General features: G+C 38.0%; 3 protein-coding genes across 3 annotated transcripts; all 3 read left to right on the top strand.

Moving 5' to 3' along the window:
- The first annotated feature begins 307 nt into the window (after positions 1 to 307).
- On the top strand, positions 308 to 1,240 carry LOC116504161 (olfactory receptor 13H1-like). The gene has a single exon (XM_032211022.1). The coding sequence runs from the start codon at positions 308 to 310 to the stop codon at positions 1,238 to 1,240; it is 933 nt and encodes a 310-aa protein (XP_032066913.1).
- Positions 1,241 to 9,812: 8,572 nt separating this feature from the next.
- LOC116504159 (olfactory receptor 13H1-like) lies at positions 9,813 to 10,745 on the top strand. Its single transcript, XM_032211019.1, has one exon. The coding sequence runs from the start codon at positions 9,813 to 9,815 to the stop codon at positions 10,743 to 10,745; it is 933 nt and encodes a 310-aa protein (XP_032066910.1).
- Positions 10,746 to 15,814: 5,069 nt separating this feature from the next.
- Positions 15,815 to 16,759, top strand: LOC116504149 (olfactory receptor 13H1-like). Its single transcript, XM_032211005.1, has one exon. It carries the CDS (start codon positions 15,815 to 15,817, stop codon positions 16,757 to 16,759), a length of 945 nt encoding a protein of 314 aa, XP_032066896.1.
- The last annotated feature ends 993 nt before the right edge of the window (positions 16,760 to 17,752 follow it).

The following is a 17,752-nucleotide window of genomic DNA, read 5'->3' as shown; positions in this document are numbered from 1 at the left end:
TCAGATTTGTGTTAATACATAAAGTTGCCTATCTTTATTTACTGTTTGAATGTCAGACCAGTTGAAACTGAAATGCTGACTTTTACTCATTTTAATTAATCAACACAGCATAAATTTCTATTGAATAAAATAGGATTTCTTTCAGGGGTTGAAATTAAGTCTTATATTGAGGATCTTATTAGACATATCCACCATAGGAGTCAACTTGTTTTGCTCCCTCTCTTGTATTAACAGAAATATCTAACACCTCCTTTAATCTAACTTTATTCCTTCTTCCATGCAGAAAGAAGAAGTATATAATATTGTTATGGCATCTACAAATGAAACCGTGGTAAGAGAATTCATCTTAATTGGATTATCTGACCAACCCAGAGCCCAGATGATCTTCTTTTGGCTCCTGTTGATGGCGTACCTTGTTAGTCTTCTTGGCAATGGCCTCATCATCACATTAATTATTGTAGACTCCCAACTTCATACCCCTATGTATTTTTTTATTTGTGTCCTCTCCTTGATAGACTTCATTCTCATCAACAATGTACTTCCCGAGGTTCTCATCAACTGCTTCATTTACAGGCCCACCATTTCATTCTCCAGATGTTTGTCTCAAATGTATCTGGGTCTGCTGCTTGTCTCAACAGAGTGTGTTGTCCTTGCTGTCATGGCTTATGATCGTTTTGCAGCTATATGTAAACCTTTACACTACATGCAGGTCATGAGTTGGCGATTATGTTTTTGTCTGATGGCTGTGTCTGTAGGTTTTCCTTCTCTGACAACTCTTACCAATGCACTATTGCGACCCACTAACTTTTGTGGTCAATATGTCATCAATCATTTTGTATGTGAATTGCAATCTTTCCTTAAACTGGCTTGCTCTGACACACAAATTAGTGAGATCTTCATGCAAATTGTCACCTTCATGCTTGTAATCCCACCATTTGGCTTCATAGTGATGACTTATGGGAAAATAGGTCATGCTGTATGGCATATCCATTCATCCCAGGGTCGTAGGAAGGCCTTCTCTACATGTAGCTCCCATCTTGCTGTAGTCAGTGTCTTTTATGGGACAATTATGATCATGTACTTGATGCCTCAAGGAAAAACTATTTCTGACAAGGAAAAGATCTTATCTGTAGTCTATGGAGCTCTGACTCCTATGTTGAATCCTATAATTTATAGCCTGAAAAACAAGGATGTGAAGGGAGCTTTTTGGAAAGTGATTGGACAAAAGATGATAGGATAGATTGGAGGCCCCTGTTTTGTACAATGCAGAGACAATACTATTTATCGACTGTTAGTAAACATTATTTCCTTCCACCTGCTTTGTATGGTCATTTCAACCAAGATATACTTCCTAATAGCAATCAGGTCTAATTGAAAATGGTGAAATTCCTCAGGTGTGTTAGAGAAAGATTTGTGACAATCAGACATCAATAGTTTTCTCAGGCTAAAAGCCATTCTCTCCATCATAGGCAAGTAGTTACCAGATGACTGTGATAATTGCTTCCTATTCATGAGAACTGCAAAACTGAGATCATATTTGAGATCATAAATAAAACCACATTTGAGAAGGATATCCAACAATCTACCCTCCTGGAGGCTGTTCCAGAAGTGAGCACCATTTACTATAGATTTAGCCTGGTGAGATTTTGTATAAGCAAATAAAGAATTGGACTTGACTAGATCTGACAGTCTCAATTCTGGGCTTGGATCTGACATCTGCACTGTTGGTTGAAATATGTTTATCATAAGTAAAGCTTCTGGAAGACCATTTTGATTCCCTAGTAGTTCTTCTTATTGATGATGATGTTGAGATCTACTACTACTATTATTGCCAGTTTGCCACAAATGAGGAACTTAGCTGGTGAAATTTCTGCCTTTTGACATGCCCTTGAAAGATGAAAACCATATTTGCAAGTGATAACAATTTCTTAGCTGTCACTCTATTAGTCCAATTTGCTAATAGCTGATATCAGGTGAGAATGCAGTACCTATTGTTTTTAGTTCCCAAGATCAATCTATATCTATCATCTATCTATCTATCTATCTATCTATCTATCTATCTATCTATCTATCTATCTATCTATCTATCTTCTATCTATCTATCTATCTATCTATCTATCTATCTATCTATCTATCTATCTACTATCTATCTATCTACTATCGATCTATCTATCTATCTATCTATCTATCTATCTATCTATCTATCTATCTATCATACTATTTCTTTTGATAGACAAAGATAGAGAAAAATGTGTACTGATATGAATGGCTTACTCATATACAAGGCATTTTTCCAAGGATGAATTAACTTGCAAAAACCATGTTAAATCATTGAGTATGTTTTGAATATGAGCCAAGGTAAGTTTAATAACAGTCCATCCTTCTGAGCAGGGAAATAAAGTAAATCCTTTAGCTCAGGCATCTCCTACTATGGCCCATGGACAGGATATGGCCCGCCAATGCAAAGTATCCGCCCATGGAGTGGTGGGATGAAAAGCAGCTGTCAGATTGTAAAGTAGTGCTTTAAAAGTCTTTAAAAATGCTTTAAAAATAGCCTTTCAGATATTTTTCACAGCCATGTGATCCAGAGTGGGTAGGTGAGTAGGGGAGGGGGTGATGCTGGCTGGCAAAGCAGCTGTCAGCTTGTAAAGTACTGCTTTAAAAGTCTTTAAAAATGCCTTAAAAACAGCCTTTCAGATGTTTTTCACAGTCATGTGATCCAGGGCCAGTAGGTGAGTAGGGAAGGGACTGCTTTTGAAGTAGTGCTTTAAAAGTGGGTGGGTGAACATCAATGGTATCAACTCACTGGCCAAGCGAAAACAAACATTAACAAGACTCATAGACAGAATATGGATATTATCTGCCTACAGGAGGGCCATATCAAAGAAAAATATGGTAATATTCTAGAATGTCCCAAATTAGGAAAGCTGCATTTGGCATTACGACAAAATAAGAAAAGAAAGATTGCAGTATACATAAAAGATTGGTTAAATTCGAGGAAAATATTCAGTGATAGAGAAGGCAGATTTTTAATGAGGGAAATAGCAAATCAAAAAGACTTCTGTTAGTGATAATCTATGCTCCAAATATAAATAAAAAAGAATTCTATAACAAATTACACAAGAAAATAATTGAATCAGATTGGGAAAATATCTGTATAATAGGCGATTTCAATGCGGTGGCAGACAACAAAAAAGATTATAAGAATACAAAAAAGAATAAAAAGAAAAGATGCCAACTACTGAGTCCTTCTTTGAAATGGTGCAAGAATTAAATTTAAGGGATGCCTGGAGACAGCTAAAGCCAAGGGAAAAACAGTATCCCATATTTTTTGGAGTATAAGATGCACTGGAGTATAAAACGCACCAAAATTTTGAAGAGACAAATTTTTAAAAAAAGTTTTTGCACTCTGTAGACCTCCCAAAAAGAGCATGGGTTGTTTTTTTGTTTTTTTTTTTTTTTTTTTTGCAAAAATGGGTCTTTTTTTTTTCAAAAAAAAAAAAAAGGGCATCACTAGACTTTAGGAGGCTTGTAGAGTGCTCCTATTGGTGGTTGGGTGGGGCACAAATGAGCAAAAAATGAGCTATGCATGTCTTTTTTTGTCAAAAAGGGCATGCCTAGCTTTCAGGAGGCTTTCAGAGTGCTCATGGGGGTGGAGCAAAATTGAGCAAAGAAATAGCCCATTTTTCACTCATTTCTGGCCTCAGCCGCTCAAACTAGCATCAGTCGCCCCGTGTTCAGCAACTTGCAGAAATGGCAAAGCTAACAGTTTGATTAAGGAAAAAAGATAAAAAAGATTTTTTTTTTTCGTTTAAAATATTTTTATTCATTTTCATTTTCATTTTATATAATCACATATATACTGTGCAAGATTGAGGCCATATAACATTAAGCAATAAACATAACTCTTCTTATATTCCAAAATACAAAACCAACATAACGCTTCAACCCTCCATACACCCTTTCTTTCCCCCCTCCAACTTTCCTTTCTCCCCTTCAACATTCCCCTCTTCTACTTCCCCTCCCCCTCTAACATTCCTTTCTCCCCCTCCCTTCCATCTCCCCCTCCTTCCATTCCCCTCTCACTCCCTCTCTGCCCCTCCCTCTTCTTTCCCTCTACTCCTCACTTCGGTGTATTTCTACTATTCATCAATGTATTCGGCTTCTTATTTTATACTAAAATTAAAAGAAAAAAAAAGCAACAGTATACAAGTGCGTTCTTATTGTTTTAAAAATTGACTATAAACTATATTTCCCCCCTTCCCCCTCCCCCCTATGATCCCCCCCATTCCTTCCCCCCTTGCGACTTCCCAGATCCCATACCCGGTATAACTTTTTATCAAACACAGTCTGGAGTATATTAGAACCAAGTAAGTTAAAAGTTAAAAGGAAAAAAAAAAGAGTAAAAGAAAAGAAGAATAAGAAAGAAAAAAAGTCAATAAACTCTCTGCTTTGAGCTCAGCTTCTTATCACTACAAAAAATTAAACAGTCCTAATCTCAATTAATTAATTACTTGCAGGTTTTCAGACTATGTTAAAACCAAGTAAGTTAACCAAGTAGAATTCTTCTCTAGCTAGAGGCCTTATCTCTTTATCTAAATATCTGTCTGTTAAACCCTTAATTTGTCCCTTTTATGCCTCCTTCCTCTATGACACAATTTAAACACATCTCAAATTCTTCTCTCAATTTCCTCTTCCAGCTCTTCTCGTCTCTGCCTCTATCCGTATCCATATACATATATATATATACACACACACATATATATGTATATATATATACATACACACACATATACATACACATACATATGTTTTATATTCATCCGTGCTCCTCTCATATATGCTCCGCCTAGATCTCCTGCAAACTCCCTGGATGTATCCTTCCAAACAGTATATTCAGATAACAATTTTTACAAACATCAATAAAGTTTCCATCTCAAAATAAGCTCTCATTCGACCTCTACTACCCTCGACGTCTACACCACACCTCCCAACTCCATCCGAACTGGACCGCGATCCAGGAAAATCACCACGATCTCCGCCCTCCTCACCCTGGAAAATGAGTCATCAGTAATTTATATAAAAATTCAAAATTATCCATCAAGTCTTTTTAGATCCCATACAATATATCTTCCAAAGAGATCAGCATCAGTTCTTTCAGCCTTAATGTCTCTTCATCAATATACAACTATACCATTTTATGCAAAACAAAAGTCACAAAATATTGACCAAGTTCAAAGTTAAGCAAATATTTTGGATCAGTTAATTTAATATAATTTTCTTACAGAGAAGTTATGTCGTTTTTGAGCTGTTTGATATAGCAAGATGTTTACTTTCTCTTTTATAATGGTTTCGTAGATATCTCCTTAATCAATGGCTGATAATCATAGATGTTGCTGTGATCCACCTTATTTTCCATTCGTCTGGGAGCACGGCTAGGTCCTTGTTCTCTGGTCTTCTGCTCTTCCAGGAGGGGAAAGTGATACTTCCTGTCTTGTGATTGTGTGTTTTGTTGTTTCTCTTGTCCTTCTCTTTGTCTTTCTCCGGGTCCAGGTGGTTCAGGATGTCCCGCCTTTAGGGTCATAATAAAAATCTCGGGCTTCCCATACAGAGTTGAGACGATATTTTTGCTCACCGAATGTAATTATAATACCAAATGGTGCATCCCATCTATACTGTATTTGACAATTTCTGAGTTCTTTAACTAAAAAAGCATAGACTCTCCTGGCTCTTAACATTTGGGGTGGTATTTCCTTGAAAACAATCAAGTCCTGTCCGTCAATTCGCAGCCTGGTATTATAAAACTCTTGTAATATCGCATTTCTGGATTCTCTTGTAGCAAAATATATAACTACATCTCTCGGAAGCTGTCTCTGTTTTGCCACCCACGAATTATGACGGTAGATTTTTTGGATCTGCCAATCAAAGTTGAGTCCCGGACTTCCCATCAAACGACTGAAAGCCTCTGAAAAAATCTGTTTCAAGTTCTCCTGTTCGTTTTCACGCAATCCCCTAACTCTTAATGCAAGCTCCATCTTTTTGTAATTTGTCATAACAAGTTGTTTTTCTGCGTTTTCAACTTTCTGTTGCAGCACTTCAATTTTAGATATCAGGTTGGTGTTGGCTTCCTCCAGGAGCTCCAACTTATCTTCCATTCCAGCAACATAATCTGTCAATACAGTTACAAGTCCCACCATATCCTCCTTTGTTTGAGCAATCTTGGTATCAAGCTTATCACATAAGTCTGTAATAAGTTGCTTCATCTCCTCTCTAAATTCTTTAAGAGTCTCGAAAAGAAATTTTTTTGTTAACAAATCTCCAGTAGGGGGCGTAGAAGGTAAGGGCTGCAACTTTGTAGCAAATGTCTGAGATGTATTGCTAAGAGGACGTATCCCCTTTGATTTTGGTGCCATTATAGAAAGGAAGCAAACAAAGACTCTGCTCACGTTGATTTCAGATAATATAATTTCAATAAATTTTTAGAGGTTGATAAGAAAAGATCTTCAAGGGGGCTAATTAAATTGTGAGAAATTATTCCTTTGATTCTGTGCCAGGAAGTTGGAGATATATCGTTATAACAAATGCGGAAGCTAAAAAGTCGCCATTTTAAAAACAATTAAACAAAGGAGTTTTTTATAACATTGAAGCTGGTATTTTGATAGAAAAAAAAATAAAGAAAAGTTCACAGGTTTGGTCTCTGCTCGTATCTATTTTCAATGGCTTAGTTTCAAAAGAATGTCCTGAGCGGGGGGGTTCCTCACCTTGAGCTGAAAAAAAAAAACAGCTGAGAAGATCTGGCCGGAGTAAATGACTCAGCTTAAGGTGATCCTCCTTCTCCGTTTACAGCCAAAAAAACAAAACAAAACTGCAAACTACAAAGAAGGATCTAACCGACTGGGTCCCTCCCTGCTTTTTTCTTGCCTGAAAAAAGAGATATCTATAGATGTTAAGTAGATATACGAACCAGAACTCTGGGGGCAGCTCAGTTAAGCTGCCGACGATGGCGAGCCCCTCCCCCGGAAGTCCAAAAAAGATTTTTTGTTGAAGGACTAGAAAACCTATATGTACTTTTTTTAACAAAGGCTGAATTGTGATTTATGGATTTGGGAACCAAAAACAGCTAAAAGAAAGAGCATTACTAAGTATGAAAAAAAAAGGAGGAGAAACAGTAAAATGATAATTTCATATAGAAAGGAGGAGAGAAATCATAATTCTATTCCTCCTCCTGGAGATGGTTGTTTAAACTTTTATTGTATTTAAAATTCTAATAATAAATAAATAACCTCACCAAATAAGGAGGAGACATGAAGGTTTATTCATGTTAAACATTGATTCTGTGTCTTATGCCGATCACATTGCTACCTGTAGTTGCAAGATAATTAGGGGCAGTTTTGCATAGTCCCTAAAGTTCAGGAAAGTGTATAATAGCAAGTAATCCTGGAAAGTAAAGAGATTCCTCATGGAGTTCAATTAGAGTCCAGTCCATAAATAACGTCTGGGCCAACACTTCTTACTCCATGTGGACCATCATCAGTAAGAGTGCTTATGACTCATTAAGGAATAGCTGGGATCAAAATCATCATCTCCTTTTTCTAGAAATGCAGAGAGCTTTTGTTGGGGCAGGAATGAAGAATGGATCATGTAAGTATTTCCATCCCTCCCAACCTATTTTCAAAATCTCTGCTATAGTGAACAGCAATATCCATTTTTTAATTTAAGCAGTGTTTTTCTTTTACAACTGATATTGCTGCTCAGCAAACATATTGGTGTATCAGCCCTAATCTTCTTCTCTTTCAAAAGTGTTTTGGATTAAATTGTACATATTACAGAAGAACTGAATCTCATCTCAGGGTACCTTTGCTGAAATGAATATTAGGTAAATGATTCCACATTTGCAACAGGAATATGACAGCCTACCACTACAGACCTATACCTAAGTGTATGCCCCATATTATTGAATAGGGGATTATTTCTAAATAAATGAGTTTCTATAATTACTGCATAACTGCCACTTTGGCTTGCATTTTATTAAGTTCTGAATATCATTTATTTATAAACTTTCTGTTTATACCCTTTGGCAAATGTTCCCTAAGAAGAAACCACTTATAATTTAAACTTGGAGTTGGGGACAGCCAGTAAAGTAACAGAAGCCAGGGACAAGACCAACTTCTTTACTAGACTGCAACACAACAGATTCTTTTCCAACTCTGGAAGGATGACATCCTGCACCATGGCCTGAAGACAGCAGCAGGTAAGCTTAGGAAAAGGAAGTAAACCGTATAATTGCAAAGAAATACAATCCTGTCCTTAATGCATTAATTCAGTCCTTGAATTTTTCATCACACTTTTTTGCACTACCTAAGATTCAGACTGAGTGGACCAAACACAGGTCTTCTCTGTTGAACTCTTCAGATTTGGGAAAAGGTTATAGGATCTATGACATTTGTGTATTGATTTTTTAAAATTAAAACTAATTGGGAAAAAATGATAAGACCAGAGTTAAGATCCAGATTTGGGGTCTGAAAGGTTAAGTAAGAGGGGTCCCTTTGCTGAGTAAACAGTTTTCCACAGCTTGTAGAAATTGTCATACAAATATGTAATATGTCATGGTGGTAAGGCTAATGCAGGATGCTTCAAATCACTCCTTGCTTCACTTCTACAGAGTGAGAGCATCCCTCAGTCTGACTCCACTGTAGATTTGTTTTCATGGAAGAATGAATATTGAGTTGATTCCATAGCATTTGTCCTTCCAAGGTACTACAGGCCAGGAACCACCCATGTTTGTGCCCCTAAAACTCTGTGACAGAATGATTTTTAGCTTCAATTCAAGTCATAGAAATTGTGATTTATCAATCTCACATTATCACACATTTATCACTTCAAAACCTTGAAATGATTATGATGTGTTCTCTTGAAATGTATGGTAAATGTATATCATAGATGACCCCTGTTGAGGTGTCCACCTGGTATCCAATTTCATGGGTCTATGAAGTTTAAGACAATAATTATAAGTGGGTGAAGCCTGACTCATTATGGCCTCATGTGTCCATGAATATTTGTTACCAGTTTTCTCTGTTTTTTTATCGCACACCAGTCCAGCCTCAAGCTCAGTGATTTTTCAAATGTCTCCTATCCAAGTACTATCAGAATCTGCTTATCTTATGTTCTCAGTCCAACCCAGCTTGAGCCTGAGCTATGTTTTCAGAATATATTACTCTCTTATTACTCTTCAGAATTGTTCCAATTAGGAAACATATTTAACTAAAACTGAAGAGTTGATCAGACTGGAATATTGATCTGAATTGGAGTTCTACTTACTTGTATTGATCAATAGATCTACAGTTTTACTGAACAACTTAGAATATTTTACCCAGATCCAAAGTAAACCCTAAATTAAACATGTATTGTATTATATGCATCCATTGCACTCACTACTTTCTTTAACACAGAGACATTTCCATTCATCAAATATGCATAGCATTATCTAATAAGTACTATAAATACATACTGTATATAAGATAATTTCCTTGTGGTTTTAGATTTTTTTTGTTGGAGTATTTTATCAATGAACTAATAACAGTTTATACATAACATGCATACTTTTTCTTCACTGCGAATAATGGGGAGTTTGATGGCCACATTTATTTGTAATCACTGAATATTTATTTGCAACCACTGAATAAAAAGAAAAAGATAAAGAAAATGCCCACCTCTTTTAAAGATTATCAATTATCTTAATTTCTTCTACAGTCACCTGTAAAAAGTATTTATCCTATCCCTCCTACAGGAGACAGAGAACACCTAATGCTACTATGGCATCAACAAATGAAACAGTGGCAGTAGTATTCGTCTTAATTGGATTATCTGACCAACCCAGAGCCCAGGTTATCTTCTTTTGGCTTCTCCTGATGGTGTACCTCGTTAGTTTTGTTGGCAATGGACTCATCATTGTATTGATTATTATGGACCACCGACTTCATACTCCTATGTATTTCTTTATTTGTGTCCTCTCCCTGATAGACTTCATTCTCATCAACAATGTAGTTCCTGAGGTTCTCATCAACTGCTTCATTTACAGGCCCATTATCTCGTTCTCCAGATGTTTGTCTCAAATGTATCTTGGTCTGCTGCTTGTTTCAACAGAGTGTGTTCTCCTTGCAGTCATGGCATACGATCGCTTTGCAGCGATATGCCAACCCTTACACTACATGCAGGTCATGAACTGGAGCTTATGCACTTTGCTGGTAGCCACCTCCGTGACCCTTGCTTTCACGTTTACCTTGATCAATGGGCTTTTGCAGCCCACTGACTTCTGTGGCCATCGCGTTATCAACCATTTTGTCTGTGAGCTGCAATCTTTTGTCAAACTGGGTTGTTCCAACTCACATATCAGTGAGGTCTTGATGAATGTTTCCAGCCTCTTTCTCTTAATCCCTCCCTTTGGCTTCATAGTTGTGACATACGGCCGCATAGGCCGGGCTGTAATGCACATTCGCTCAAATCAGGGTTACAAAAAGGCCCTTTCCACTTGCAGCTCACACCTTGCTGTTGTCAGTGTCTTTTACGGGACAATCATCATAATGTACATGGTGCCGGAAAAAGAATCCGTTTCTGACAAGGGAAAGATCCTATCTATAGTCTATGGAGCTCTGACCCCTATGTTGAATCCTGTAATTTACAGCCTGAGAAACAGAGATGTGAAAGGAGCTTTTTGGAAACTGGTTGGAAAAAAGATATCAGATTAAATCAGTGTTCATCTCTGTCTATTACCCAGAGGCATCTGCAGCTGGCAGTTATTCATAACTACTGGTAATTATTGTAGGTAGTAAAAATTAGCTTTCCCCCCTTATCACTGCATGGTGTTTCAGCCATGGAACAATAACCTACAAAGAACTGATATCTGGCTGAAAACAGTGAAATCTCCCGTCTCAAGAATCAAGAATATATTCCATTTTTGCAGTTGAGAGTGAGGTCTTCTGTCTATTTATATATAGTAGCTTCAGTGGTGGGAGAACCGGTTGGTAACTTTCTAAGCAGTTCGGAGAACCGGTGGTTGGAAGAAATCTCATTTTGTTTTTTTCCCCACTTTACAGGGTTAATCCTATAAGGAAGGCAGGAAGGAAACATTCTAATGTTGTTTCTAGCCTAATCTTTATTGCCCTGCTTACAGAAACTGCCTCTCTGGTTAACCCTTATACCTTATGTTGAGAGCTTTTACATTATTTGTATACGCTCTCCCTTGAGTGAGAATGGCCCATTAGCCACTTCCAATGAAAATATCCACATTACATTGTAATAGCTAAGGTGAAGCGCCCATCAACGTGAGTGATGTTGAGTTGGCCATGCCCATCCAGTAACATGACCACCAAGCCCCACCTACCCTGCTGGTCATTAGGGCAGATAACAGATTGTTAAATTATTTGAATCCCACCACTGAGTAGCTTGCTCTACATGTTTTGGTAGGGATTTAGTTTTTTTCTTGGTGATTCCTTGATTAGAGCATTGTAAATCTAATAAAGTTCAGATGATACCTGTTTTGATATAGCAATAGCAATAGCAGTTAGACTTATATACCGCTTCATAGGGCTTTCAGCCCTCTCTAAGCGGTTTACAGAGTCAGCATATTGCCCCCAACAATCCGGGTCCTCATTTTACCCACCTCGGAAGGATGGAAGGCTGAGTCAACCTTGAGCCGGTGAGATTTGAACAGCCAAACTGCAGAACTGCAGTCAAAGGGAATGTAAAATAAAATAAATAAAATTCTGACCATTTGAAGTTCTGGGTGGCCTTCAAGGGCCGCCCCATGTAGAGTGCATTGCAGCAATCCAAAGGGGGAAGTGACAAATGCATCATGAGAGAGACCTTGCAGTTCAGGAAGGGATGCAATTGGCACACCAGATGAATCAGTGCAAAGCCCCACCCTACTAGAGGCGGTATTCAGCCAGTTCTGACAGGTTCTGAAGAATGGTAGCGGAAATTTTGACTAGTTCGGAGAACCAGCAAAGTCCTCCCCATCCAGACTTTTGCTCTTGACTCCTGCTCTGCAACTGAAAGATATTGTAGAATTTGAAGGGCAGGAGAACACGATTCATTTCAATGATTCAAAAACAAACACACACAAAATACCTCTATCTCAAATTGCATAACCACTTATATAAATCAGTGTAATTCTGTGCTACTCCACTGTAGTGGATACCTTTAAAATTGATCAGGACATTGCTCCCAATCAAATTCCAAAATTTGGGATTTCAAATAGGACGCAACTGTTCAGAAGGCTCTGAGGTGGCTTTTCATGTAATGGATTGTGTTTCGTGGGGCTGAGATTTTAGCCTGAGGGCCCCCAATCTCAACCTCAGAATATTGCATGTTAAAACTGTAGGTCAACAGCACAACATACACCCAGTCCAAATGAGTGGTCCAGACACTGAAGGGCAGCAAAATTTAGAGCAACATGACTTCCTTCTAGAATGGGAGGGGAACATGGGGAAGCAACTAGATTGGGATGGTTTATTCAGAGACATTCAGAGTAAAAAGAAATGACAAACAGGCCTTCCAGTGTGATCTCCAAGCTGCTTTGGTTCTCTGTCGAGTATTGGAAATCCAGATTAGAATGTAGCTTTATAGGTTCCACCACAAATGCACGCACAACAAAAGCGCGCCTGACTAAACCGCGGTGTCTAAAGCGCGGTGACAAAACCGCATGACGAATGAGCGACGAATTAGCCCTAAAGCGCGCCGACAAAAGCGCGCCAACAGAAGCGCGCTGTAACGTAACCCTAACCCTAACCCTAAACTTAACCCTAAACCTAACTCTAAACCTAACCCTAAACCTAACCCTAAACCTAACCCTAAACCTAACCCTAAACCTAACCCTAAACCAACCCTAAACCTAAACCTAACCCTAAACCTAACCCTAAACCTAACCGTAAATCTTACCTTAAATTAAATCGCGCTTCTGTCTGCGCGCTGTTGTCTGCGCGCTGTTGTCTGCGCGCTTTTGACATCGCGGTTTTAGCACCGCGGTGTTGTTGGCGCGCTTATGACGTTCGCGCTTTTGTCGGGTCACGAGCTTTATAATCATTCTCATTTAAGAGACCCTGGGAATAGAAGGAAAGGGAGGACAAAGGTGACAGAGAGAAAAAAAGGCAATTTTAATATTTATACAGTAGTATTGTGTTGAGAGCTTTTACATTATTTGTATACACTCGCCCTTGAGTGAGAATGGCCCATTAGCCACTTCTAATGAAAATATCCACATGCTGCTATTACTTGTACTTCATCACCCATCTGCAGCTGAGGCACCCTGAGGATAGCTTTAAGCAGTGGTTCTGTAAGTGATGTTTTCCCTCATCGCATCCAACCTTCAGATTCTACCAAGAGAAAATTGATGTGAATAAGGATAAAGAATTTGAAATGAAGGATTTCATGTCAACAAAGGTGTGTCTCCCATTGGTTCTACCAGCTTCCTGTGCGACAACCACCATTCTATGTGGTCATTAAACTATTATCCCATCTCTGAATTCTCGTTTGGTTGTGAAGAACACCAGAACACTGGCTTCTACAGCCATTCTATGTTATAAATGTTGTCAGTCTCTGAGAAACTAAAAAAAACAAACGTTGGTTTTGCTGTAAAGCTGCCTTTCTCGAAAAGAATGCCATAGTTCAACTTAAATGATGAAATAATTTATCTATTCGACTTTAAACCTAATGGGAACTTAATGGAAATTCCCTTGAAATTCAATTAAAGACATGTCCTTGGACTTTTATCTCGGCCTTCTTCCAGCAGAAATGCCATTTATTAGCCACTGGGGAAAAGATTAGAATTAAAAAAAAACCTCAACCTTTTACCTGAAGGAACTGGCAGTGTTGTTCTCAATGCCAAGGCAAAGAAAGATCTAAGACACTATCCTTCCCCTGTATTTCCCCTTTATATGCTTGTTTTTCTTCTGGAGCTGTTGCTCAGAAGTAAAAGCAACCCAACGAGGAACACTACACTTAGCAAAAATACACAATGCAAAGATAGTATGACTGAACGATGCTAGAAAACTTCACACCACAAATCTGGATCTAAACTTCATCAAATCCCCAGTTTCTTTGAAAGAAAACAGCACCATTTTTCCCACTTGGCTATTCACAATTACTTTAGAAGACATTTTAAAAAAACATTTGACCATTTATTACTGGAAGAACACTGGGTAAGCAAAACTTCAGAGATAAAAAGACAAATACAGAACATAATTTAAATTTGGTAAGTTGTTTTCTGTTTGTATTTGTAAAATAGATACAAAATAAATCATGGAGTCCTTGATCCAGACAGGAGACTTTGAAGTCATGTCTTCAGAAGGAGCTTTGCCTGGTGTCAATCATATGCAGTTGCTATGAAGTGAGCACAATGAGCAGATGTCAAACTCCATCGTATCTGTGGGTAGTGTGGGAGTGTTTGAGTGTCTGTATTTCTGTGCGCATTTACAGGCATAGCAGGACTATGTCTTATGTTTGCCACTAAATGATGAGATAGAAATAGGGTAAATGACCTTTAAATTATGCAGCTGAACAAAGGCTAATTCAAAAAGATAAAAAGGGACAGAAAAAGGAAGTCTAGATGTAAATTTTAATTAAAAAGAAGACTGATGCAAAAAAAAAAAAAAGGAATGAGAATGGAACTGTGACTGAAATGTATTGTGTTGTGGTCTGGTTGTTCTAATGCTGATCTTTCTGATAAGGTTGGACTTGTTGCTAGCATCTCTTCTCTCTCTACCCTCTTTACCTTTCATTCCAAAAATGTTTTTCTTTTTGTGAAATTTAGTTCTCTAACCAACCTTTATTCTCAATCTTAATCTTTTATGAGTAGGAGGCCAAGAATTTGCAAAATCTGCTTTGGATTTTGGTACAGCAGAAAAAAAGGTCTCCTGGATAGTTTGGGAATGGACTGCATAGTATATTGTTAGTTTTTCCTAAAAAATGCATCAGCCTATTTTCTATTCTGAATAGTAACATAATTGTCTTGCAACCTTTCCACCCTCCCAAAGAATGAATTGTGCCATTAAGTGAAATTCTGATCATCGTTTAACTAACAAAAATTCCAAAGTATTATTGTTAAAATATCAGTGCCCTGCTTATAACATAATAAAGCAAAGAAAAACAAATCTTTATCTTAATAGTGATACCTCATGTTTAGTACATTATGCCCTGCAACAAATTGTACTTGGTTACAAGGTTACCCTGCGTGCCATTCCTTTTTTTTTTTAGGGAGGGGGGGGCTTTGTCAAGTCCAAAAAAGAAAGGATGGTGTTCTTGAGATCAGCATTGATTCTGCTTTGCTTTGGGAATTATCTAAACATGACCTCATTGCTTCTAATGAGTTGACTCAGGACATTTTTGTTCAGTTTCTACTGCCCTACTAGTAAATCAGGGATGCTGATGAAGCTGCCTGTTTGCTGCTTTCATTACTTTTGAAAAAGGATTTCTTCATCTTCTCTCTGGGGTTGGATCTGAATACCTAGCTATGAGACAGAGGGTAGCTTATTGAGTTTTGTCTTAGCAGTTTATGCTCTCATTGCAGTTTGCACACAACATATTCCTTAATGCAGTGTGCGAACCTACCCATGTGGGAATCCAACAATTGTATTCAATAAATCATGGTTAAAACAAATTCTATCTAAGCATGATGCACAAAGCAGTTTCCAATCAGTTTTTATTGCATTTTTATTTTTTCTATACCAAAAATCGCAATCTAAACCCTTAAAGTGAAAGTATTGCATCTCTCTTGAATGTACTCAGTAATCACACTATTCATTCTTTTCTGCAGGAGAGAATGGGAGAAAATAGAATAGGAACTTCAAATGAATCACTGGTGACGAAATTCATCCTGATCGGACTTTCAGAATATCCCAGAGCTCAGATTATTCTCTTTTGCTTCCTCTTGATGGTGTATCTCATTAGCTTTCTTGGCAATGGACTCATCATCATGTTGATCATTGCTGAATCCCGGCTTCATACCCCCATGTATTTCTTCATTTGCGTCCTTTCCACAATAGACTTTATTCTTACCAACAATGCACTTCCTGAGATTTTAGTGAACTGCTTCATCTACAGGCCCACAATTTCTTTCTCCAGATGTTTGGTCCAAATGTACATAGGCTTATTTCTGGTTGTAGCAGAGTGCATCATTTTGGCAGTCATGGCATACGATCGCTTGGCAGCTATATGCCAGCCCTTATACTACACACAGATCATGAGTTGGAAATTATGCTTTTATCTAGTAGCCATGTCAGTGGCCCTTGCCTTCATGACAACATTGGTCAACGTGCTCTTGCAGCCCACTGACTTCTGTGGCCATCACACCATCAACCATTTTGCATGTGAGCTGCAATCTTTACTGAAACTGGCTTGTTCCAAAGCAGTCAGTGAGCTCTTTATGCATATCTCCAGCTTCTTTCTGCTATTCCCTCCCTGTGGCTTCATAGTTGTGACATATGTCCGCATAGGCCTGGCTATACGACGTATCAGTTCTACCCAGGGACGCCGAAAAGCCTTCTCCACTTGCAGTTCTCACCTTGCTGTGGTCAGTGTGTTTTATGGAACAATCATGATCATGTACTTGAGACCCGAAGGGAAATCCGTTGCTGAAAAGGACAAGGTCATATCCTTAGCATACGGGGCTCTGACTCCCATGCTCAATCCTCTGATCTACAGCCTGAGAAACAAGGATGTCAAGGGGGCATTTTGGAAGCTGGTTCAAAGAAAAATCTTGATATAATGTACATGTATTCTCACCATGCCCCATGTAGGTTTTTACTTCTGACAATCTCTGTTAACCTTAAAGGTTAATAGGTGCCAAAATACACTCCTAAATACACTGCTATTTCAACTTATTGTACATATAGTAATACTTTTAAAAAAAAGATTTGTTATCCCATATGAGCTCACAGATAAGCCATCCATTAATAAATTGATCCTTGATTTTCTAAGCAAAATACCTGTGCTGGAAAATAATGAGGTGGATTTCAAAGAGGGAGGGGCCGTATTTCATAGGAATAAGAGGTGATTCAATCCAGATATTTTGTATGAGAGAAAGATGGGTGACGACAGCCGCTCCCTAATATTTTGCAGACTATGGTAAGTTGTAGAAGTTGACAGTAGCATTTTTAATATGAAAGATTTTGTCTGTAGCTGTGAAACAATAAAGAACTTGCTGGCAAAAATTACCTTGTGTCATTCTTGATTTCGAGCCTGAAATTTTTATGCATAGTCAGTTTAGTCTCACAATTAAGGCACGAGGCTAGAAAGCAGGAGACTGTGAGTTCAAATCCTGTCACAGCCATGAAAGCCATCTGGGTGGGTTTGGGTCAGTCACTCTCTCTCACAGGATTGTTGTGTAGAAATAGGAGGAGGAAGACGTGTTGGATATGTGCGCTGTTTTGAGTTATTTGTGAAAGAATAAGGGTGGGATACAAATAAATAAATAAGAATTTCAAGAAAGTTTACAAATATTGTATGAAGAGATGCATCAGTATCTCTGTCAGGTGAAGTTAATCGTTCAACCTATAACATTTGTGGTTGTATAGATCTGCTGTGCCAGAGGAATGATTGTAGCCTGTTCTATTATGCAGGAATCATGAAGGATGAAAGAAAATTTAAAGAAAGAATGAAACAGGGAAAGGCATAATGCACAATACACATTTTATTGAAGCTGGTTCCCTTTTCCCCACCTAGAAACCTTTTAAAAATCATCATTTGTATGCAAAGAAAT

Source organism: Thamnophis elegans, chromosome 2 (genome assembly GCF_009769535.1).
Source record: "Thamnophis elegans isolate rThaEle1 chromosome 2, rThaEle1.pri, whole genome shotgun sequence".
NCBI classification, from domain to species: domain Eukaryota; kingdom Metazoa; phylum Chordata; class Lepidosauria; order Squamata; family Colubridae; genus Thamnophis; species Thamnophis elegans.
This window is presented reverse-complemented; position numbering and strand designations above follow the sequence as displayed.